This window comes from Mesoplodon mirus (genome assembly GCF_964341445.2).
Source record: "Mesoplodon mirus genome assembly, chromosome: 4".
Classification (NCBI taxonomy): Eukaryota; Metazoa; Chordata; class Mammalia; order Artiodactyla; family Ziphiidae; genus Mesoplodon; species Mesoplodon mirus.
This window is the reverse complement of record NC_138979.1, coordinates 7191666-7217424: the sequence shown is the minus strand read 5'-3', so window position 1 is coordinate 7217424 and position 25759 is coordinate 7191666. Positions and strand designations below refer to the sequence as shown.

General features: G+C 46.7%; 1 protein-coding gene across 2 annotated transcripts in view; it reads right to left on the bottom strand.

The window, feature by feature from the left end:
• NMT2 (N-myristoyltransferase 2) overlaps positions 1 to 24615 on the bottom strand; it is a 60357-nt gene extending 35742 nt beyond the window's left edge. For both annotated transcript variants that reach the window (XM_082618245.1, XM_082618246.1), the window contains exon 1: positions 24447 to 24615. In XM_082618245.1, coding sequence (XP_082474371.1) covers positions 24447 to 24556 — 110 coding nt within the window. In that variant the 5' untranslated portion in view covers positions 24557 to 24615. The remainder of the gene's footprint in view (positions 1 to 24446) is intronic.
• Positions 24616 to 25759: the final 1144 nt, after the last annotated feature.

Here is a 25759-nt window from a genome sequence, read left to right as displayed (position 1 = left end):
AAAATAAAGGAAATGATATGGGAAGATCAATGGAAGGGGACCCTCGTTATGTAGTAGAGGAATGTTTATAAAACTGCTGCCAGAGATAACGTGGGAAATAGAAAATGGACATAATGAGCATGAAAATCTAAAACGATTTCTAGGCAGAAGGTTGAAATCGTGCTGGCTTCTCCCAGCTGTCTATAAGAAAATGAGAGCAGAGAGAGATTAACTCAAGAATGAGCTTCTCGGGGCTTCCCTGGTGGCGCAGTGGTTGAGAGTCCGCCTGCCGATGCAGGGACATGAGTTTGTGCCCCGGTCCAGGAAGAGTCCACATGCCGCGGAGCGGCTGGGCCTGTGAGCGGTGGCCCCTGAGCCTGTGCGTCCGGAGCCTGTGCTCCGCAACGGGAGAGGCCACAGCAGTGAGAGGTCCGCGTACTGCAAAAAAAAAAAAAAAAAAAAAAGAATGAGCTTCTCAGCAGTTGAGAGGAAGTTAGAGAATACATGAACCCAGGCAGGACTTGCTAGACTCAAAATTAAACTGTCCCTCATCCCCAGCATCCCCAGAAGGCAAAGGCTGTACATATTAAGAAATGGTCTCAGGACAGAAAGTCAAACCTGGAACGGAGCTGTGGTTAGGACCTCAGAAAATCCAAGGTGGTGTTCCATAGACCATTTCAAACAGACAAAACACCCTCTCAGTTTCTGAAGGATGTGCCTCTTCTATTCTGTCTCTAAACAGTACAGCTTCTAAATCTTGCAGACATTCAACCTCACATAAAGACCAAGGTAGAGAAAAGCTTATCTTGAAGAAGAGATTGGTGGGTGTGGCTTTAGTGCAGTACAGTGGATTAGACCAGGGGTCCCCAACCCCCAGGCAGCAGACTGGTACTCGTCTGCAGCCTGTTGGGAACTGGGCCACACAGCTAGAGGTGAACAGCGGGTGAGAGAGCGAAGCTTCATCTGCCGCTCCCCATCGCTTGCATTACCGTCTGACCCATCCCCACACCCTCCCCGTCCGTGGAAAAACTGTCTTCCATGAAACTGGTCCATGGTGCCAAAAAGGTTGGGGACCACTGGATTATACATTGAAACAGGAAGTCCAGTACATTCGTTAAAGAATTACACCAGCTTGAAAGAGACAGAACAGCACAGAATGCAAAGAGGCCTTTGGACCCTCAGCCTTGTACAAGCAGGAAGCAGACAGAAGGTCACTCGCTCAGATGCAAAGTCATCGTTTCTTTTGGAAGGAGGATTTAAAGGGCAGAACCCAGAGCCCAGGGACAGAGGCCAGAGCCATGGAGAGCAGCTCCTGAAGATTAGGGCTGAGCTCAAACCAAGGGACTGGCGACAGGCTCCCGGTTGGATTTCAGAACTGCTATGGACCAGTGGCTGTGCTGTGCTGCTTCCCCCTTTTTGAATGGAACCAGCACCGTGGCTCCCCTACACCTGTCCACCCTTCCACAATGGGCGTGTGGGGAGCAGACAACATACCTGCTCAGGTCACAGGTATTGAGATGGACTCTGAGGGCCCTCATCCGCCTAGACTTGGTTTAGATGATGAGATCCTGCACTTCAAGCCTGAGCCTCATATATAAGCCAAAACGCGATAGGATTTGCGGGAGAGCCTCAGGGAGGGTAAATGTATTCTACTTGGGCGAGGATGTGCATACTTTTAATGGCCAGAAGGTGGACTGTGGTAGTTTTCAATACGCCCTCCAATTGTTTGGAGACTCCTCCCAATGAACGATGGAATCTAGCTCCCCTCCCCGTGAAGGTGGATGGGCCTGTGACTCACAACCAATCATTCACAACAAATGTGTCAATATAGGACTTCCCAGTCTAGGTGAGAAGCTCCCACCCACTTCTAGAGATGCGCATGCCGGTGAGGCCACGTGGGTGGGCTCTAGTCAACAGCCAGCGTGGACGGACAGTCATGTGAGTGAGCCCCACTGGGCGTCCACTGCAGGGGAGCCTTCAGCTGACTGCAGCCCCAGCTGAAATCTGACTGTGACCCCGTGAGACCCCCAGCCAGAACGCCCTCCAGCCATGCCCTTTCCAAATTCCTAACCCACAGAATCTGTGAGCCTAATAAAATGGTTGCTGGCTTATTAAACAGCAAGTTACTGGAACATAAAGATACAGCAATGAACAAGGCAACATCCTGCCCTATGGAGCATATATTCTTTTTTTTTTTTTTTTTTTTTTTTTTTTTGCGGTACGCGGACCTCTCACTGTTGTGGCCTCTCCTGTTGTGGAGCACAGGCTCCGGATGCACAGGCTCAGCGGCCATGGCTCACGGGCCCAGCCGCTCCGCGGCATGTGGGATCCTCCCAGACCAGGGCACGAACCCGTGTCCCCCACCTCGGCAGGCAGACTCTCAACCACTGCACCACCAGGGAAGCCCTGGAGCATATATTCTTAAGGCAACAGACAACACACAGATGGGAGGCTTATGGGAAATTAAAGGAGGCGGAGTCTGCACAGTGTGTAGCTTAGCGTCTGGCATGGAGTAAGCCATTCAATAACTGATAGGTACTGTTATTATTACACATTTAGGCATGTTGTTTCCTCTGCCAGGACACCCTTCTCTCCTTCATTTCCTGGCAGATTGCTTTTCGTTCAAGATTTAGGCCAAGACAATAGACACCTGAAAGGATACTCCACATTGCTAATTATTAGAGAAATGCAAATCAAAACTACAATGAGGTATCACCTCACACCGGTCAGAATGGCCATCATCACAAAATCTACAAACAATAAATGCTGGAGAGGGTGTGGAGAAAAGGGAACCCTCCTACACTGTTGGTAGGAATGTAAGTTGGTGCAGCCACTGTGAAAAACAGTATGGAGGTTCCCCAGAAAAATAAAAATAGAGTTGCCATATGATCCAGCAATACCACTCCTGGGCATATATCCAGACAAAACAATAATTCAAAAAAGATACACGCACCCCCTACGTTCACAGCAGCACTATTCACAATAGCCAATATGTAGAAACAACCTAAATGTCCATTGACAGATGAATAAAGAAGATGTGGTATTCCATATATACAGTGGAGTACTACTCAGCCATAAAAAAGAATTAATTAAGCCATTTGCAGCAACATGAATGGATCTAAAGATTATCATACTAAGTGAAGTAAGTCAGAAAGAGAAAGACAAATACCATATTATATCACTTATATGTGTAATCTCAAATATGACACAAATGAACCTACCTATGAAACAGAAACAGAATCACAGACATAGAGAACAGACACGTGGTTGCCAAGGGGGAGGGGGTTGGAGGAGGGATGCAGTGGGAGGTTGGGATTAGCAGATGTGAGCTTTTATATGTAGAATGGATAAACAACAAGGTCCTACTGTATAGCACAGGGAACTACATCCAATCTCCTGGGATAAACCATAATGGAAAAGAAAAAAAAAGCATGTATATGTATATATGTATAACTGAATCACTTTGTTGTATAGCAGAAATTCACACAACATTGTAAATCAACTATACTTCAAAAAAAAAAGATTTAGGCCAAGAATCACCTCTTCTGAGAACCCTTCTTGCTCCTTTCTAACCTGAAGTAGATGCTCCTAACTCAATGACCCCTCTGCCCTCTGAGTATCCTCCCATCTAGCACACTCAAAACCCAGTGCTCTTACCTCTTTCCCCAGTAGAGTGTAAGCTGCCTAAGAACAGAAGGTCTCCCATTTCTTTAAAAAATGTGTGAAATAATAGAGAAAATATACATTGGTCTTTGACCCCAGTCCCTGGCACAGAGTTCCTAAAACCCTGGGAATTTCCTGGGAGCGAGCAGTGTCTTTTGTTCCAATGAGGTGCCTCTGCGTGGGCTCCTGGATGGTCACCACAAAGACCAAGCCATGATCAGAAGCTTGAAATTTTCAGCTCCGTCCCCAGTTCTCCAGAGAGGGGAGAGGGGCCTGAAATGGAGTTAATGATCGATCATAAGCCTTCACAGAAGTCCCCAGAAGTGCAGGGTTCAGAGACCTTCCAGGTTGGTGAACACGTGGAGGTGTCGGGAGGGTGGTGCCCGGACAGGGCATGGACACCCGTCCCCCGCACTCCTCGCCCATCTGGGTGTTCATCTCCATCCTTTACCATGTTCTTTCACAATCAACTGGTGAACAGTAAAAAGTGTTTTCCTGAGTCCTGTGGATTCAAATTAATCGAATCCGAGGAGGGGCTCTTAGGAAACTCCAATTTGTAGCTGGTCGGTCAGAAGCACAGGTGACAACCTGGACTTAGCATTGGCATCTGAAGTGGGGAGGGGGCAGTCTGGCGGGACTGAGCCCTCAACCTGTGGGATCTGACGCCGCCTCCAGGCAGACAGTGTCAGAATCGAGTTATATGGTAGGACCCCGGCCCGTGCTCGCGCTGCAGGAATGCTCGATGTGGGGAGGCCCCGACGCCTGGTGTCCGAAGCGCTGAGGGTGTCAGCAGTGACAGTCAGGAGGACACAGGAGGACTGGGGTTTTCCTGCTCAGGTGAACACTGTCTGTGCTCACCCATATTTCTTTTTCTTTTTATTTTTTAAATGTTGAGCCTTCTTTTAATTAATTTATTTTTATTTTTGGCTGTGTTGGGTCTCCGTTTCTGTGCCAGGGCTTTCTCCAGTTGTGGCAAGTGGGGGCCACTCTTCATCACGGTGCGCGGGCCTCTCACTATTGTGGCCTCTCTTGTTGCGGAGCACAGGCTCCAGACGCGCAGCCTCAGTCGTTGTGGCTCACGGGCCCAGCCGCTCCGCGGCATGTGGGATCTTCCCAGACCGGGGCTCGAACCCGCGTCCCCTGCATCGGCAGGCAGATTCTCAACCACTGCGCCACCAGGGAAGCCCGCTCACCGGTATTTCTGAATTCCCCTCCTGTGGACATCCAGAGGACGACGCATACACTGCGCATCCCACCCACCCCCGCCAAGTGAGCAAGGTAGGCCCGAGCAGGCTGAGCCAATGGAAGCTGGGGAGATGGAACAGGTGCTGCTCCCAGGTGAGAGCACGTGAGGGCCGCCACACCTCCTTCTTTGCTGACTTCCCCTCCCAGCGAGCCCCAGAGGCTTGTCAAGAGGACGCATCGGGAGGGGATGGGCCTCCGTCAGCTGAGGCCCGAGAGGCCTCTGGGGAGTCGAGGTCCCCACGTGCTGCCTGTAGCGTTGGGGGAGACCAGGTTCTGCTGACTTCACGGGACAGAGTTGTGGGCTTGGTCTTTACCACTTAGAGGATCCCAAGGGCCAGCCTCATCACCCAAAATCTAGGTCACAGACAGACTCTTCTTTCTGGCAGTTATTCATGTATTAAAATCAGAAAACTTCCTGAGTTTAAAGCAATTCATTCTTCTGTAGAGTCAAAGCATGAAAGCCGTGTTCAATAGCGAGAAAAAGTGTTTAAAAGACAAGCGCACGAGCTATAAATTCGTGTTTCCCTGTTCTCCCTAATCCTGGAATAGAAACTAGTGCTCATTTTTGGAGATACGAGAAGACCCCGCCAAGCGGCACCCTCGTGGTCTAAAAACAGTAATGCGTTCCCACCCCAAAATGAGCAGTTTGTTTCCATCAGTAGAATCAAATCTGTACTATGTATTGTGATGTTTATGTTTAAAATCATCTAGTAGTTAAGGACTTCCATAAATATCTGACTAGCAATTGGGCTTAAACAAACATATCACAGCCAGATACCAGAGCTAGAAATATGCCATGGATAGTATGGTTTTGTACACTCTCTGATTTGGGAGTCTGACTATTTTGGGTTTTCCTCCCTCAGTGTTCCCAGGGTTGGCACCTCATAAAGTGGTGAACTTGCTGTGCTGTGCTTATGTGATTTATGTGCGCATTCGTGTCAGTGGGTGCAGGGTGCAGAAGAAAGCTATTCCTATGTGTATCCCTGAGATCGCTAATGTTTTAATGCCTGATACTAGTAGATTTTTATAACAAATGTTTGTTGAATGAATGAATAATTCTTGGGGTAGCTCCAATCACACACTGCCAGGAAGTAGAATATCTCTGAAAGCTACAATTCTCCCTACCTGCATGGTAAAGTTGATTGCAGCCTATCATCATGTATTTACTGAGCCATCACTATGTGCTCAGCACTGTGTTGGGTGCAGGGGAAGGGTGGAAGGGGTCTAGCCTCAAAGAGACTAGAATTTGGGAATCAGAGCTGACAGGCATACCACTAGTCCCTCACTAGGACAACTGCAACCAAAAAAGATAATAACAAGTGTTGGCGAGGATGTGGAGAAACTGGAGCCCTCACACACTGCTGGTGGGAATGGAAAATGGTGCAGGCGCTTTGGAAAACAGCCTGGCAGTTCCTCAAAATGCTAAACAAAGATGTGCCACATGACTCAGCAGGTCCACTCCTAGGTCTATGACTAAGAGAAATGAAAATATTTGTGCACACAGTCACTTGTATACAAATGTTCATAGCAACATTCTTCATAACTGCCAAAAAGTATAAACCACCCAAATATCCATCAACTGATAAATGAATAAAGAAAATGTGGTATATCCATATAATAAATATTATTCAGCAATAAGAAAATTGTAAATTAGAAAAAGTATTGATACATGCAACAACATGGATGAGCTGTGAAAACATTACACTAAATGAAAGAAGCCAGTCACAAGGAGGGATGCGGGGTTTCAGTCCGGGGTGACGAAAATGTTCTAAAATTGATTGGGGTGATAGTTGTACAACTCTGTGAATATACTGAAAGCCACAGGATTGTACACTTTAAATGGGTGAATCACAGGGTATGTGGACTATATCTCATCAAAGCTGTTGAAAAAGTGGCAGGTGAAATTCCTGTCCCCGGGGGGGTGATAAGATGCTGCAAAGGGCTCAGGATAATAAAGGAAAATCCCAGCTCAAGAAGATTCTTCTTCGAAATCTGAGGAAGAAAAAGATTCAGACTCTAAGTGCCTGAGGCTGATTACTGAATCCCAGACGTTTAACCATGGAAATCATGCAACCCTTTTACAAAGATCTCTTGGCTCTTTAAGAAGAGAAGTTCCGGGCTTCCCCGGTGGCGCAGTGGTTGAGAGTCCGCCAGTCAATGCAGGGAACACGGGTTCGTGCCCCGGTCCGGGAAGATCCCACATGCCGCGGAGCGGCTGGGCCCGTGAGCCATGGCCACTGAGCCTGCGCGTCCGGAGCCTGTGCTCCGCAACGGGAGAGGCCACAGCAGTCAGAGGCCTGCGTACCGCAAAAAAAAAAAAGAACAGAAGTTCCATTTCCCACCTCCCCAAGAATTCGTACAAAAAATCCATAAGGAAAAGCCTCTCCACTTCGCTACCCCAGGAAGGAAAGATACTTGTGCCTAAAGAGAATCTTTGGCACATTCAAACCCCAAGTGTAAACCAACAAACTCCTTGTCAGCCACGGAAATGTCAAACTAAATTTAATAAACTAAGGAAATCTCTTCAAAGATATACTCAGGGATTCTGCAGACAGGACTTAATGGAATGAGCAAAGTAACACATTTTACAGGAAACTGTAAACGTTTTACAGTTGCCCCAGGAGAAACGAGTGAGAGAGAGACCGCCAGCTGCCCACAGAGATCCATCCTCCCCTCGTCCGGGAGCTCACAGTGTGTCAGCGAGACCACACTTCCCCCCGCTGGCAGTCAGGTACGGCCACGTGACTGAGTCCCAGCCAGCAGGATGGGAGTGGAAGCGAGCCTGCCACGTCCTGCTGGCCCAGACAGGCTCCGGGGGTGCTCCTCCACGCTCTCCCTCCCCCGGGCCGACGGAAGGCAGGTGTAGGAGGAGACAGTAGAGGACGGCAGAGCCACGTGACAGGAGGAGGCAGCCGCTGATGGACAGGATAAAGGGAAGTTCCCTCGCCGTCCACTTGAACACCTGTCTGGGACTGTCCCATCAATACGGAAAAGAACTGGGACTTCCCTGGTGGTCCAGTGGTTAAGCCTCCGTGCTTCCAATGCAGGGGGTGTGGATTCCATCCCTGGTCGGGGAACGAAGATCCCACGTGCTGCATGGCGTGGCCAAAAAAAAAAAAAGGAAAGAACTTCCATTGTGTTGAGCAGTGACACCATAGGGTCACCACAGGGTCCACCATAGGGTTACAGCAGTTTGGCCTGTCATAACTAATACATTAATTTTAAGAGCTCGATTCACAGTATGTGAACCCCAAAGATAAGAAAAAATTTAGATTTCACAGGATTCCACCAGAGAGATCACTTAGCTGCTCCCCACAAGGACCATTAGTAGTTTGATATTATAATTATTTTACAAAATTTCCCCCCTTGATTTCCAACTTGCTTCATAGAAAATGGTGGGATTATAGGTGATTTAAATCGCTGCTGTATTTTCATGCATTTTCTAAGTTGTCTATAAAAACCACAACGCCTCTGCAACTAAAGCATTATCAAGATACAACAGAGCTCAAGAACAGACAAACAGATCAAAGAAATGGAGTAGACAGACCAGTGACAACTCACGGAATACAAGAACTTGTGATATGATAATGATTACATCATGAATCAATAGTGAAAACATACACTTTTAAATAAATAGTATCAGAAAACCTGACTTTCTATACAGAAAAAATTAAATTAGTTTGCTACTACCCACGAATCATAAAAACAAATTCCAAATAAGTTAAATACCCAAACGCGGAAAACAAAACTGAAGGCGGTGATTAAGGCAATGATTAAGACCAAAGGCAGTGATTTTTGTTGGTTTTGCTAACATCTATCCATGCCTAGTACAGCGTCTGGCACATATGGTCAAATAAATATCTGTTGAATGAATAAGTGGAAGAATGACAATAACTTCATAATATCCGTGAAGAAAAGAATTCCTTAAATAAGGACCCAAAAGTACAAACCGAAAGATAAAAAGGGGTAACTTGACTACATCAAAGTTAAATATTTTGTGGCAAAGTGATTATAGACAAAATTTTAAAACTACAGAGGTAGGGGAGGTATTTATAAAGCACATGATAAAATATTACATCAGAACATATAAAGAGCTCTTTCCCCATTCACATTTTATCTCCAGCATAGTATAGACAGGCAACATAATATCCTGGTCAGGACTGCAGCCATTAGCTAGATTCAGACCACCTGATTTTGAATCCTGGCTCCACTACTTCCTAGCTGTGTGACTTGGAATATCTTACTTAATCTCTCTGTGCTTCAGTTTCCATACCTGCAAAAGGATGAAGCTTTCAATGAATGGTGTTAAAAAAATTGTCAGCGTAAAATGAGCTAATACATTAGTATCAATAGTTGGCAAAGAGAAATCACTCAGTCAATGCTAGCTATTATTATGATTATCCTTTACTTTTCTTCATATAACTTATCACTAGCTAAAAACGTATTATTTATTTATTTGTCTTCCTCTGACTAGAACATAAGATCCATAAGACAGCCTTTTCCATGGTATTCTTAGCACCTAAAACAGTGTCTGAGGTATAAAATAAATATTTGCTGGGTGAATGAGAAATCAATGCAAAAATCAATAGGAAGACAAAACACTGACAGAAGAATGGGCTGAGGATACGAATAAATGATTCACAGAAAAGGAAACCCTAACAGCCAATAAACTTATGAAAGGATGTTCAACCTCACCAGCAGCAAGGAAACTGAAACTGAAACCACTTCAGATTCTACTTTTTACCCACTGACTCGCCCAACATTTTCAAGTCTAATAATATCAGAAGAATGTGAGGAAAGGTAGTATTTGTATAATGCTGGTACAAGCAATTTGGAAACAATCTGGCATCCCCACCATAACTGTCATCCACATCATCACCATCATCACCACCATCACCACCACCATCACCATCACCACCATCATCATCATCACCATCATCATCATCACCATCACCACCTTCACCATCACCATCATCACCACCTTCACCATCACCATCATCACCACCTTCACCATCACCATCATCACCACCATCATCACCACCATCATCATCATCACCATCACCATCATCACCATCACCACCACCACCTTCACCATCACCATCATCATCACCATCATCACCATCACCACCTTCACCATCACCATCATCACCACCTTCACCATCACCATCATCACCACCATCATCACCACCATCATCACCACCATCATCATCACCATCATCACTCCCACCATCATCACCACCATCATCACCATCATCATCACCATCATCACTCCCACCATCATCATCACCATCATCACTCCCACCATCATCACCACCATCACCACCATCATCACCACCATCATCACCACCATCATCACCACCATCATCATCACCATCATCACTCCCACCATCATCACCACCATCATCACCACCATCATCACCATCATCATCACCATCATCACTCCCACCATCATCATCACCATCATCACTCCCACCATCATCACCACCATCACCACCATCATCACCACCATCATCACCACCATCATCATAACCATCATCACTCCCACCATCATCACCACCATCATCATCATCACCATCATCATCATCACTCCCACCATCATCACCACCATCACCATCATCACCACCATCATCACCACCATCATCACCACCATCACCATCATCACCACCATCATCACCATCATCACCATCATCACCACCACCACCATATCATATCATCATCACCACCACCATCCCCACCACCATCACTGTCACTGTCATCATCGTCAAGGTCGTTGTCAGAGCAGCAAACACTTTAGTGCACTCACCGTGTAAGCACCTTATATATATCAACCTTGTACACTGTCACAACAACCTTGTGAGGTTAAGTCCCACAATTATAGTTAATCCCATTTTATAGAAGAGGAAACTGCAAGACATAGAGGTTAAGTAACTTGCTGAAAATCACAGCTAAATAATGGCAGAGCCCAGAACTCAAATCAGCCAATCAGGCTCCAGGATTCAGGTAATTACTACAATGTATCGTCTCTTGTTTATGCGTTTCCACTGGATGAATATCTGTTTAGATATTTGTTGGCAATCTTGAGGTCTCCTTTAGGGAATGACCTCTTCTTTTGTGAACACTTTTTATTAGCCTAGTTGTCTTTTATTGAATGGTAACAGATCTTTAGTGTGTGTGTGTGTGTGTGTGTGTGTGTGTGTGTAGGTGTGTATGGGTGTTCTGTTTGGGATACCAAATCACTTTATTTAGAGGGACATGCACTACCCAGGAGAGAAAATACATGAGGCAGTTTTGGCAGTTTATGAAGAAGGTAACCCAAAGCAGCACCACAGTGCCCAGGCGATGGAAGAGACCTCACAGCCACAGCTGCGGGGCAGGTGGCTGCGCAAGACTGAAACTCTCCTGGGTACTGGCCACAGGCTGTTCTCCTGCTGGATTGGGGCACCCATCTGATACAAGCTGATCACCCGGCCGCCCAGCTCAAGAACGGATTTTATCTATAGTTCAGGTTCTTGAAGGCCCACGAGTGAGTCTGTTTTGTCAGAGGCTCATGTGTGCGACTCCAGACACGACTTCTTCACCTGCTTCCTGCACAAGCGTGATGCACAGTCCAGAGCAACAAGCTAACCTTGCCGCTGTCATCACTCGGCTCTGTCATGGCCTGACCTCCAGCAGGATGTCAGCCACCTCTTCAACGCCGGAGCTTCGTCCCTTGCCCTGCACCTTCCTTCCCCCGCTGGGGCTGATGGAGGAAACACCTGTCAGAAGTTCTTTAAAGCCACATCATCTCTGGTCAAAGCGGTGCGTCACGGGGAAGCCCTTGGAGGGAGGGTTCCGAGCTCAAAGCTGCCCTAGAAGTTTATGATCAGTGAGGGGCAGAAAGCTGACAATGATCCTTACAATTATAAAGGTCAGCCAAGGAGGCAGGCAGGGGTAGCTACCGAGGCTGGAGCACTGGGTAGAGGTCACGGTAGGACCAGCCAACAATTCCAATATTTCCATGGGTGTCAGCAGCAGAGGGTGGCTGGCTCCCAGCAGTGTCTGACCGATAAGCCCTGAGCAATCCGGGCCCTGCTGGAGTAGGACCTGGATGATTCCCTTTGCTAGCTTCTGGTCTAGAGTTTGCTAACCAATTCCCCTTTTTTAGATATTGGGCTGTTTCCAAGGTTTTAGTTCTCTTCCCTCTTACTATAATCTAAATGTGGGAAAATACATTCTCTCTCATTAGCCTTCCTCTTTCCACAAATATTTCATTATTATTTTTTTTAATAAATTTATTTATTTCATTTATTTTTGGCTGCACTGGGTCTTCGTTGCTGCGTCTTGGCTTTCTCTAGTTGCGGCGAGCGGGGGCTGCTCTTCGTTGAGGTGCGCGGGCTTCTCATTGCGGTGGCTTCTGTAGTTTCAGAGCACGGGCTCTAGGCACACAGGCTTCAGTAGTTGTGGCACGCAGGCTTTGTAGTTGTGGCTCTCGGGCTCTAGAGCGCAGGCTCAGTAGTTGTGGCGCACGGAATGAGTTGCTCCGCGGCATGTGGGATCTTCCCGGACCAGGGCTCGAACCCGTGTCCCCTGCATTGGCAGGCGGATTCCTAACCACTGCACCACCAGGGAAGCCCAGTATTTCATTATTATTCAACACATTTGGGGCCTACTTCCCATAAAAACCCAATTCTAGTAAGAGTTAATGTTAACTCCTCATAAAATTTTATCAATACTCATTGGCCAGAAACTAGTCTAGCGTGAAATTTAGTTTGTGAAGTAAGACCTGTCTTTGCAGATTATCCAAGATCAGAATAAAGGAAGAAATATGTAAAATGCTCCTAAAAATTGTTTGGATATTTTTAAGATCACTACATGTAACTGAAAAACTACATTCAAATTGCCCAGCTATTCCACAAGCAAATTTCTTAAAGGCTTACTTCCTTGCATCTTAGGTAAAACTGTTCCAAAAGATAAAGTGGTGAACAAAACAAGCAGAAAAATCAAGTTTTCTAAAAAGGCTGAGCTTGTTGGCAGAGTATAACCTTCGAGACAGTCTAGATTAGTGAAAAACTACCCTATTTCCTACAGCCTTTTCTTACTCACGCTCACAAATGTTTTTCTGATAGAAGAATAGCCCATTCACACTAACTCCTACTTCTATGACTTTTCTCATTTCTGGGCCTTTCAGAGTTTACTGAAGGAAGATGATTAACAAGTCAAAAAAAATTTTTTTTTTCTGGCTGAGATTCATTTCAATATTGTATTAGCACTGTTATACATAATAAGATTAACGTGTCAGCAAAGTTCACAATTCAATGTGCTTTTCGAATGATATTCCTATTTGTGAATTCCCTTGCTAGATCCAATACTCATTTTTTACTCTCTCTTTTGTATATTCCGATGCCTACTCAATTCTTTCATTAAATGAACGTTCCATATTTTGATGAAATCCTTGTGGTTACAGAGTGTGGCAAAATATTAGGCTTCCCTTCTCCCCTAGAAAAATCTGGTGAAGAAGTAAGGGGCAAGACATGCCCGGCGGGGAAGGCAAATCACCGTCTCAGGCGGTTAAATCTGTGAGAAGGGGCCAGGAGGCGCCCACAGCGAGAAGGTGATGGTCAAATCCCATCTAGGCTGGAGGGATTCCAGGGACTGATGGCTCCGAAGGGGTAGAAACACTGGAGCAGAGAAAACACAAGCTCGACCCCGAGTGGAAGGGCTGAGCGATGAGGCTGGGATATGAGACCAAGTACTAAGGCCAGAAACGGGATGCAGAGAAAACATGATTTCAGTGGACAGTCAAGGGTCAGAGGCCAAGCAGAGGTCGCACAGGGGTCTCTCTTCTCCAGGAATCACAAAGGTGAACTTGGAGTTCTCAAACACAAAGGACAGGACCTCCCAGATCCAGAAGGGAGCCAGAGGTCATGATCCACTTTGCGGTGGCAGAGGAAAGAGACAAGGACATTTTTTTAAAAGCACAAGCATATGCAAACTATTATATACGGAATGGATAAAAAACAACGTCCTACTGTAGAGCACAGAGAACTATATTTAATATCCTGTGACAAACCACAATGGAAAAGAATATGTATAACTTTGCCATACAGCAGAAATTAAAACAACATTGTAAATCAACTATACTTCATTAAGATAAATTAAGAAAATAAAATAAAATAAATGTAAAAAGCACAGAAACACCCCAGGGCTCAGAGAAAGTGTCTAATAGAGAAAGAACAGCTGGCAGTGCCTAGAAGTACAGCTTAAAAGTGGGACAAGGGCTTCCCTGGTGGCGCAGTGGTTGAGAGTCCGCCTGCCGATGCAGAGGACGCGGGTTTGTGCCCGGGTCCGGGAGGATCCCACGTGCTGTGGAGCGGCTGGGCCCATGAGCCATGGCCGCTGAGCCTGCACATCCGAAGTCTATGCTCCGGAACGAGAGAGGCCACAACAGTGAGAGGCCCACGTACTGCAAAAAGAAAAAATTAAAAAAATAAATAAATAAAATAAAAGGACTTAAAAAAAAATGAGGTTGGGGGAATTCCCGGTGGCCCAGTGGTTAGGACTCCACACCTTAACTGCCGAGGGCCTGGGTTCAATCCCTGGTCAGGGAACTAAGATCCCACAAGCTGTGCAGAGCGGCCCCCAAAATAAATAAATAAATAAATAAAAAATGAGGGTGGTCTATGGGTTTTGATATATAATATATATGCAAGGATTTCCAAGATACACTGTTAGGTGAAAAATCAAGGTGCAGCAATGGAAGGTCACATTCCCACTGCTGGTGAATGTCCGTGCACACGTTAAGCATGCCCAGGCACGCATGCACCTGCCCCGCATCCTTGTACGTGTACAGAATGCCACCATGAGGACGTGCCAAGAACTGGCATCAGGAGCTGCTCACAGGGATGGAAGCTCAGGGCTGGCAGATGAGACTTTCTTCTCACTGGATACCCTTTGTGCCTTTTGAAGTTTGTACCATATGCTTATACTACCTATTTGAAAAATAATAATTAAAAAAAGAAGGGGGCTTCCCTGGTGGCACAGCGGTTGAGAGTCCGCCTGCCGATGCAGGGGACACAGGTTCGTGCCCCGGTCCGGGAGGATCCCACATGCTGCGGAGCAGCTGCCCGTGAGCCATGGCCGCTGAGCCGGCGTATCCAGAGCCTGTGCTCCACAACGGGAGAGGCCACAACAGTGAGAGGGCCGCGTATCACACACACAAAAAAAAAAAAAAAAAAAGAAGAAGGTGTCTACAAAATCACAGGTAATATACAGATGTTCTATTAGTTAGTGTACAGGTCGAGCTGTGCAGGTCGAGTCCCATAATACCAGCAGCATGGGACACAGAAACCCAAGTCGCTCTCACAGGAAAGTCTCGCTTCCCTCAGTGGGGAAGTTCTGCCGGAAGAAGATCCAGAATCCCTTCACCTGCTCTCAGCCATCCCCAGGACCCCTGGGATGTGTGCCGGGCTCACCTGGTCCACGGAGACTGACCATCTCAAACAAGCACACCCTGGCCCTGCTCCTTTGGAAGAAGGGGCCACTAACGGCCTCGGCCACTGGGACCCAACAACAGGAGACTGGACAGACGAGGATATTCTGTTATCTCCACAGAGTCATATGATGGACTAGCCAGCCAGTTCCCGTGACGCCGGAGAAGGCTCTGTAACACCCTGGAAAGATGGTCCTGGCACATCAAGTGACAAACAGGAATTTCCAGTACCAGAGGAGCAGTATATTTTCATTTTTATAAATATATATGAATTGGAAAATGTGTAAATGAATATGCCAAGTCATTGTCTTTTTGCTTGGTGATATATTCTAATGTTCCATTTTAGAAATGATGCGTTTTTGCAAAAAGGGTTTTTTTAAAAACTTCAACTGGGAAAATAAAAAAGGAACTCTACTTTCAGGGGCTCTTTCTTCGGTTTCTTTAAAATGTTAATAAATACCCAAGGGCAGTAAAGAGCAAGTATCTACCCCACCGCCAAATACTAAATGAAGAAATTGTGGGAAAGTATCATAGTAACTGAGTCGCCATCTTTCTCCTGGAAGCAGTACATGAACTTGACCATGGAGTGAACACAGAATAGAGGAGCCCACATTCCCCTGGCGTGTGTGTTCAAGCCAGCAACAGAAGTGCAATGTGCTTACAAAACAGAACTTGCAAAGGTAAATCCCAGCTCAGCTTGGGGCCCGCACCGGGTGACCGTGTGCTGGGTTCTCTCCTGTGACGGGCCACCAACTGAGAGGAACTCAAAGCGTCACCCAGAAGCGCTACCCGTGGTGGGCGCTGCACAGGCCGGGCCGTAGAGCTGGGGTACCGGGCACCGAGGGGCTGATGTGGCTTCCTCCGGCAGTGCTACCACCCAGAGATGTTCAGTAACCGGATTCCTAAGCCCATGTTGCTTCTTACAAGAATCTGACTTGGTGCAGGCGTGAATGACGACAGTGCGGGCGGGAAAGGACGCTGGCGTGTGACAGGTTACTGTGGGCCACACGGAACTCGAACCAGAAAGGAGACGAGACAGCCAGGAAAGAAGCAAAGAAGAAAAAGGATCTTATTGCAACTACTGATACTATCATTAGACGCAGTCCTTTGACGAGACCAAAAGACAAACTCCGAAAGGGTCTTCTATAATCAAGGTGCAATGTCTTTTAAAAAAGAAATGTATGCATTTATTTCCTTTTAAATTCACTGACATTTATTGGGTTGGCCGAAAAGTTCATGTGGGTTTTTCCATCACATCTTACGGAAAACCTAAACAAACTTTTTGGCCAACCCAACAGTATGCCCATTACGCTGGTGAATCTTGGCTCCAGAGGCGCTGAAGCTGGTAATCTACAACATATGGGGAGATGAACTTGAAACATTATCAAACAAACTGCTCTGTATTGAGAGTCCACTAGACCCTGCAGTTTGTGAACATGCAGGGGTCGGACAGTCAGACCCCAAGAGGCCCCAAGACCTAAATCTGAATCTGAGATGTGGCCTGGGCAGGTTATTTACACCTGGAGAGGCCTCAGTCTCCTCACCTGTTATTATAATGATTCAGTGAGGGGAAAAAATGTATATACAAGGAAAGAAGCCCATAGCAGGAGGAGTTCAAAAGATGAGCGATCATTTTCCCATGCTGGGTCCTATACAGCAAAGAGCAGAACTAAGGATGCCACAGTCCACATCCTTCCAAAGCAGAATTAGGAAAAGGAAATCCTTCACGCCTTCCTAATGGACACAGGGGAACATCTTTTAAGTTAGAAGTTAGCCTGTCAGTGAAGATGGGGAAACACTGGAATCCACTCAAGAGACCTTTATGAAGCTACCTATGTGTGCAATTCCCAGATATTACAAGGATTGGGGTCTGTGTGAGCAGACAGGTAGACACATGTCTCGTGTTCCGTAGGCATATTTTGAGGTGTCAGCCTTGTTCATTATCTCCTTATCTGAAAACTACTTTGATTCTAGACCTCCCTGAAGGCCTGGCCCTAAATGGCCATGTTGTACCACGTGACAACCCCCTCCAGCTGCCGGCTTACCCTCTGCCACCCCTGCCTGGACCCAGCCTGCTGGTAGCGGACTGATGGAGGAAAGGCTAGACAGACAGAGAGACCCACCTTCCTGACCTGCTGGTCCTCAATTCTAATAAAGTTCAGCCATGCTTTATTTCAAGACAACCTATTGTATGTGTAAAATAAAATCTTTTATGTGAGCCAGTGTGTAGATGTTACACATACATGTTAAACAAGAGACACCAGGAGTTCCCTGGAGGTCCAGTGGTTAGGACTCAGCACTTTCACTGCTGAGGGTGTGGGTTCAATCCCTGGTTGGGGAACTAAGATCCCACAAGCTGCGTGGTAAGGCCAAAGGAAAAAAAAAAAAAAAGAAGAGAAAGACACCAAAAACTCTGTTCCCACCTACAACGCACCATGTGACCCTGGAGAAGTCACTTACCTATGAGCCAGAGCTTCCTTCCTGTAAAACAAGGGTCTGCCTGAGAAGATGGCTGGGGGGCAGAGTGACTGGTGGAGAGGCACGCGTGAAGGATACACTCAGTAAGTGTCCCAGGGCCTTCGCGAGGGGTTGTCACCCTCAGTTCTAATGACCGGAGAAGGTGTCATGAAAGAAAGGACACTGGAGCTGGACCTTGAACTTGGAGGAGAGGCAGAGGTCGGAGGATTAAGAGACCACTCTCAGAGGGACGCTGAGGGAGGCCGTGGCCTAGGGGGGAGCGGAGGATGGGCGCCAGTAAATCCCTTTGGTGAACAATGATGTCTGACATTGAACTGGAAGTTGTTTTCTGCCCTAGGCTATAAGCAAACCCCTGCACTCTTGATTCACAAAAGCTTCAGCAAATGCTGTGCAGGACAGCCCTGTATTAGTGGTTCCTGCCGGGGGAGGGGGTGAAAGAGAGCTGACTGGATTCCACCAGGGTCAAAGGTCTGGGGAGAAATGCTATAGGACCCAAAGCATTAGGAGCTAGTGATGGGCCAGCTGGGGCCACGTGGACGTGCTGGAGGACCACGAAAACCTCGGTCCCCACGAGACCACCACAAATACGTATGAGCTTGAGCCATTTTGTTAGGTATTAAAGAAAAAAGAGACCCTGGAAGGTTAAAGGATGTGGAAACACTTGGGTTTTAGGAAAATTGGGAGAAAAATCCTACCAGCTTCTAGACTAAAAACAAGTCTAAACAAAGAAAAAGAATACGGCTACCTATAAAAGAAAGAGAAGCAGATTGGCAGAGAAACATCTGTTCCACTAAATGCTAGAAGATAATAAAACAACGTTTCTGGAGTTTGAAGTAAAATGATTATCACAGAATTACACTTACACCCAGACTCTGGTTCATGCGTGAGAGCAAAAAAAGGCATCTTCAGACATATAAGAGGTTAGAAAATATATCGTCCGCCGACTGTAATAAAAAAATTAAGGGAGGGCTTCCCTGGTGGCGCAGTGGTTGAGAGTCCGCCTGCCGATGCGGGGGACGCAGGTTCGTGCCCCGGTCCGGGGGAATCCCACGTGCAGCGGAGCGGCTGGGCCCGTGAGCCATGGCCGCTGAGCCTGAGCGTCCAGAGCCTGTGCTCCGCAACGGGAGAGGCCACAGCAGTGAGAGGCCCGTGTGCCGCAAAAAAAAAAAAAAAAAATTAAGGGAGAAAATAGTCAAAGAAGAAAAGGAGAGGGTGTAGTTTATAAGAAATAGTGGTAAGCAATGAAAACAGTAATGCAGTCAGGAAAGTTTAAGAAGTTTTTGATACTATGGATGTGACTGTAACGTTAATAGTTAAGAAAAAAGCTTTAATATGATATAAGGGCAAAAATAAAAGAAGCCACATGGAATTGAAATTTCAGATTATTTCAACAAAATCTAGGAAATGTAAAGGAAGGAGAAATCCAAACATCCTACATGGTTTGTCTTGTTTGGTAGTACACAGAATATTTTGGACATTGGTTAATTTTTGACATTGATAGAGAAATACAGAAAAAAAGCAAGCTTGCTTGAAATTAATGATAATTCCTAGAAGAAGAAAAATAGGATACAGAGCTCCTAAACCACTAGAAGGAGAAAAAAAAAAAAGGAAGAATGGAAAGTTGACATATTCTGCAAAACACAAGAAAAGAATAAGGAAATATTCTGAGTACCGAGAAGGCTTACAAAATTCAAAGGCAGGATATGATCTGAGCTGTCCAACACAATGGCCATGACCCACATGGGGCTATTAAATTTAAATGAATTAAAAATGAATAAAATTTAAAAGTCGTCTCCTAAGTCACACTGGTCACAAGTGGCCAGTGACCTCTGTATTGGACATTTCCATCACCGCAGAAAGGTCTAGCAGACAACACTCACAGTCAGTGCAAAATACAACGTAATATGAGTCTATGTAAAGTATGATCCTATTTATGTTAAATATACATTTATATATACATATCAACAGATAAATATAAATGCTAATTGTCAGTGGAAAGTAATAGATAACAAAAGCATCTGTGTATAAAGTATAAAGTACAATCTTATTTATGTAAATATGTGTGTGGGTGTATATATATGTATATAAATATAAATAAGTCTGACTTGATTACACTGTCAATAGTGGTAGCTCTTAGAAATGAGATGATGGGGGCTTTTACTCTCCATATACTTTACTGTTTGCATTTTTAATAAGCATATTTTAGAGGACAATGAGTAAAAGTCATTTACATATTTTCAATGGGAGTAACCACAAACCAACCAACCAACCTCTTTCTTGAACTTGGTACAGAACCTGGTTCCAACCCAGGGTTCCAACCCCAGGGTTAACCCAGTAACTAACTTGAACTCATAAATATCTATTGTGTACACTCAGGTTAATAAACAACTTCAAGATGGCACAGTAGGTGGCCTATACTTGGAGACTTTCTAGAGTTTAGCCAAGCTCTGCAAGAAGTTTGTTCTGGGCTTCAGGGTGATGTCACCCTTTCAGATGTTAAGCCTGAACCGACATTTGATACTTTTAAAGGTCATTCCCTAAATTGGGAGGTTGCTTGGGCAAAGGCTGTTAGCTCACCTTTCCATCTAGATTTATACTATTGATAACAGATCACATTTCAGAGGCGCGGCTCTGAATTAGCCCGTAAGTTTTCCATGACAAGAAAAATCTCTGGAGAGTTACAGTAATTTGTTGCATCTTCCCACCGACTCTACAGTTGACTAAGGAGAAGTTCCCACACCCCATCTCAACAACAGATAAAATCAGAACTAACAACACAGTGCACACAGAATAACTTCCATTTTTCCTCTTTAAATTGGGGGTAAGAAAAGAGAGGTTAGGGTCTCTGTTCAAAGAATTCCAAAGTTTTAATTTTAATCTTTCCCAAATACCAGATTTTTAATTTTTCTAAGAAAAATAACTTATTTAAAATGTCTGGGAATACCCCTCAAATACCAAAACTATTTCAGATTTACCCCAGGGAATAATTTGGTCATTTATCTGCCAACACAGGCATCTTCATATATGCTTATTTTATTCCCTATGTAAATATTCTTGGTCGCTGCCTCTATTCACCTCAGTGAATAATGAGGGCAAGGCTCTCTGCGTGAAAAGGAGATGAAACACACACCAGTTCATCCAGGAACTATGCATTTTGCAAGCCAGTGTTGGTAAAGCAAGGAGAGAGATTTGCCAACTTGAAGGCTAATTTCATGTAGGGCCAACTGTGTGCTCCCGTTTCCAGCACGGAGCAGTAACTATGCTTAACGCGGGGTAGGCAGGCTAAGAGATAAAGACCAGGAGCCACTCTATTTTACAAACGGAGAAGATGCAGATCAACGGGGCAAGGAGAAGAAGATAGGTGAAGGTAATTCCTACCTATGTAGACAGATTACCTTAGAACATTTTTTTAGAACATTTTTTTTGCTGCTGCACGGCAGGCAGCATCTTAGTTCCCTGACTAGGGATTGAACCCATGTCCCCTGCAGTAGAAGTGCAGAATTCTAACCACTGGACTGCCAGTCCTACCTTAGAACTTTTAGTATGCTTTAAAGTTTTCAAGTTCCCTCAAACGCTTTACAAAGACACACTTCCCCTAACTGTAAATCATGTGCCCAAGCAATATTTAAAGCATGTTTCTCGGTAGTCCTCTGTTGGTCTACTTCTAATTGCTGCATTATCGTTTGAAGATAATAAAGCTACACTTTTCTGAATTTAGTCTTGCTAATTAAAATGGACAATCCCTGCCCTCCCCCATGATTTTTGGAATTCATGAAATCTGGGTAGTGGTGTGCCACTTTCATACTTGGGTGGACCAAAAAGTTAAACGAAGAGCACATTTTCCACAAAAAATAAGATACAGAGATAGTGAGATGCAAGTATTTTATAATATGTCAGCCACTGCTTTTAACTGAACAAAAGTCATATTTCATTTATGGACTTCTGGCATTATCCACAAAATGAAATACCTGTTTTAATTCATAAAAAAAAATTCTACAAAAATGAAAGAAAAGCATACACAGTAGTATTTACATTGTGCGGACAAAAGAGTCTAATTTGGTAATTTCCTTTTCCCTGAGGCTCTAGTTTTAATATGTCTAAGACAACCAGTAAATACATTATACTCAATAGTGTGGGTGAATTAATTCTTACAGGCCACAAGGGTACTATTTAGTTAATGACTACTTTGTGCACTGACCCATACCTAGTGGCCTCAAAGTGATAACTCGCCTTTAAAAGGTAAAGTGTATACATACCCATTCCTCCAAAGCCTCATTATTTGTCACCTGATTAAACTGGTGGAATGAAGAGGCCAGGTGTCAAAAAGAGGAGTCTTTCAAAATTTAACATTTACAAACTTGAGCTACTTAAGAAAAAAATCTAGGTTTCCACTGAGCCATATCATCAGTACCCGAGCCAAATAAAACACAATTACTCCCCCAAATTTGGCACACAGCATCTGAGTTCAAATCCAGGAAAGCAGTCCAACTAGCACAGCAACTTGGATTTTCACTAATCTCCTTACATTTTTTTTTTTTTGCAGCACGCGGGCCTCTCACTGTTGCGGCCTCTCCCGTTGCGGAGCACAGGCTCAGCGGCCATGGCTCAAGGGCCCAGCCGCTCCACGGCATGTGGGATCTTCCGGGACCGGGGCACGAACCCGTGTCCCCTGCATCGGCAGGCGGACTCTCAACCATTGCGCCACCAGGGAAGCCCCTTCTCCTTACATTTTAATAGACTACAATAAACCCATTACAACCATTTCTTCCTTCTAGAAGCTGAAATCATGTTATCTGTTCTTGGTGAAAACCTTTCAGTCCATTGAGCAGCTCTAATTTTGAGTAACTGTGTTAACATATAATTAATGTGCTGATGTACAAAACTGAAAATGTCTGAAGAAGGCATGGAGATGCTTCTGGGTGCTAATCTGGGAACTTCGTACAGCCTCCTGCAAGGTTCCCGGGGGGCAGGTCCTGATCAATGGGTACACAGATGGGGGCAGGTCCTGATCAATGGGTACACAGATGAGTAACTGTCTGTACCATGGACATTCTTGACTGTATAAGCAAAGAAGTACATAATCAAACCTTCTAAAGGTTGAAGAACAACAAACAGACATTACAGTGGAGAAGGCAGACGTCCAGGGCCTTGCCAGAAAGACAGGAGCTAAAGTTTTTTGGGTAATGCATCATATTTGCATCTGGGCCCATTTCTGGCACCAGGGCCACTGTTTCAATAACATATCTATATTTAGCTATCTATCACAGACAAATTTCTATCACTGCACAAACAGAAGTCGAGCTCAGATGTCTGCAGAATTTCCTTTCCTCTCTTTTAAAAAAAAACATTCTAGACCAGACTGATAACATTCTGTACTTGCAGCTGCCACTGAAAAATATTCATGCCAATGAAAGATACATTTAGTCAGCTTTTCTTTTTCTTGATCTTTTAATATTTTATAACACAGTAAAGCTCAAAGTTCCTTTCTTAAACAAATCTTCAAGCAGACGTTAAATAGAATGCAAATACTTTACACTTTAAATCATCAAGCATTTAAAGAATCCTCTCCATGAACTGAATCAATAAGCCATCTGTGACTACGGCCTCCCTATCATGTTCTTAAGCTGACCCACTTCTTCCCCGGTCACCATGGTTTGTAAAATCTCACTTCTAAGGGGATGAGTGCTCGGTGCCAGCTCATAGTTCGCATTCAACTGGGTAAAAGGGTAACGTAAACCCCAGGCAGCATTTAAAATGACCTCCTCTACCTACAAAAAGAGAACTTCAATACCCTCCCCCCCCCACCGGAAGCAATCTTTTCTCCAACCGGAGAGCAAATCAAGTCTGCGAGGGAGAAAACGAGCCAGTTAAAGGAGGAAGAAACCTGATCAGGTGTTAAAACGCATGGCTCTGGACATCAACCAGCAAGCAGGGTCGGGTCCGGTCGGCGGGAGCTGCTCCCCAAGACTGAGCTGAAATCAAGGTCGGACCCACTTCTAGAGATGCTGACCCACTTCTAGAGATGCGGACCCGCTCGGCGGCGGCGAACCTGCGCGTCTCCGGGAGCCTGGCCGGGACCCCCGGCGCCCCCGGCCCGGCCCGGCCCGGAGCGGGGCGGGGCGGCCGGGGCGGCACAACTTTCCGCAGCTCCCCTCCAGCGGCGCCGAAACGGGCAGGGGCGAATCTCAAGCCGCTCCACGCCATCAGCGGCTCTTTTCTCCCGGTGGTGGTGGCGGCTGGGGGAGGGGTGGGAGGACTTCAGGAGAGGATGACAAGGAGCGGAGAGAGGAGGACCACTTCCCCCCGGCCGCGCCGCCACAAAGGGAAGGGCGCCGCGCCCCCCTCGGTGCCACCGAGTCTCACGCCTGCCGGGATGGGGACGCGCGAGGGCCGGCGGGCCGCGCGGCAGGTGACAGCGGCGTGGCGGGTCCCCGCGCCTCCCCGCCCACCCGAGGCCTCGCCTCCGCCGCGCGGCTCCGCGAGCGAGACGCGCCCCCCGGACCTCCCGCTGCCCGTGAGCCCCGCGAAAGCCACGCGGGGGCCGCCCACCGCTCAGCGGTGCGGCCGCCGCGCCCCGGAGCCGGCGCCCGCGAGGAGCCCCGGGCGCGCCTACCCCTTGGCGTGCTCCGTCTCCTCTTCATTGTCCCCGTCGATCCCGCACGTGTCCTGGTCGTCCAGCTCCAGGCTCTGCTGGCTGGCCGCGGACTCGCTGTCCTCCGCCATCGCGGCGGCGCGGGCTGGGGCGGCGCTCCGGGCAGCTGGCGCGGGGGCCCGGCGCGGCGGAGGCGGCGCGGCGAGCAGCTCCCTCTAGCGCCGCCCGCCGTCTCCTCAGAACCGGAGCCGCAGGCGTGCCCGCCCTCCTGGCCCCGCCCGTCCTCGCATCGCCCCGCCCCTCCTCGCCTGGCTCCGCCCCGCCCCCCCGGGCCCGCCCCCTGCGGCCCGGGTTGGGTGGAGGGCGGTCCGCGCGCCCCTGCGGCCCGGGGTAGGGAGCGGGCGGGGCGGAGGGCAGTAGTGGTACACCGTCGCGGCCCGCCGCGCGCATGAGCGTAGTCCTGGATTCCCGGCCGGTGCCTGAACCCTGCGCTCGCCTCTGAATGGCGCAACCTGAAGACCCCAAATCCTGAGTCTTCGTTTTGGGAGCACAGGCAACGCGATTTTACATCTCTTCGTATTAGGAAGACTTTTAACTCTTTGCAGGAAATTTTTACTCAGGGATAGGTGTGCCAAGACCACTGATTTCCAGAACCCTAACCCCCACCCTTCACTTCATCTCCAACCACGTACGCTTTGTAAAAGTTCCATTTCATGTGTCTCTGTCTTTCCAGTATACTATAAAATCAAAGCCAGAGTCAAAACAGAGTGCTTCCAGGCTTCCCGCCTCTCCGTTCCAAGGAGACTCGCAGCCCTAAAACTCTTGACAGAGAAAAATGTGGAACTGCCCCTGTTTTTGCTGGACGGCTTGGACCACAACCATCTTTGGGGAAGTGAGACTTGTCCATGATGCTGGGGCCTTGAACAGTGTCAGTGAGTGAGGCCACGCTGGCGTCCTCAAGTGAAGGTTATGACCTAGACCTCCAAGCAAAAGTGGGTGGCCTTCGAGGCTCAAATGGTCCCTTTTCTCTCCCCATGAACGCAGGAGGGGAAGGAGGCACCCCGCGGATTGCCAAATAAAACGCGGGTGAAGTCCAAACTCTTATCTGCTGTTGCAGTCTGTACACCCCGGTCCCTTCCTTTGTTCTCCTTTCATGAGCAGAGTTCAAGGTCCCACTGGGTCATGGGAAGCCTACATGGCTTTACAAAGGCAGTGGAAAGATAGTTATCAGAAATGCTCAGAGAGGAAAAAAGAGACTTTTAAAAGCTACCTGAAATTTTTGGTGCGGGTCCTTTTCTTGCAAAAGGCATTGGGAGCATTTTGGGGCTCCTTTT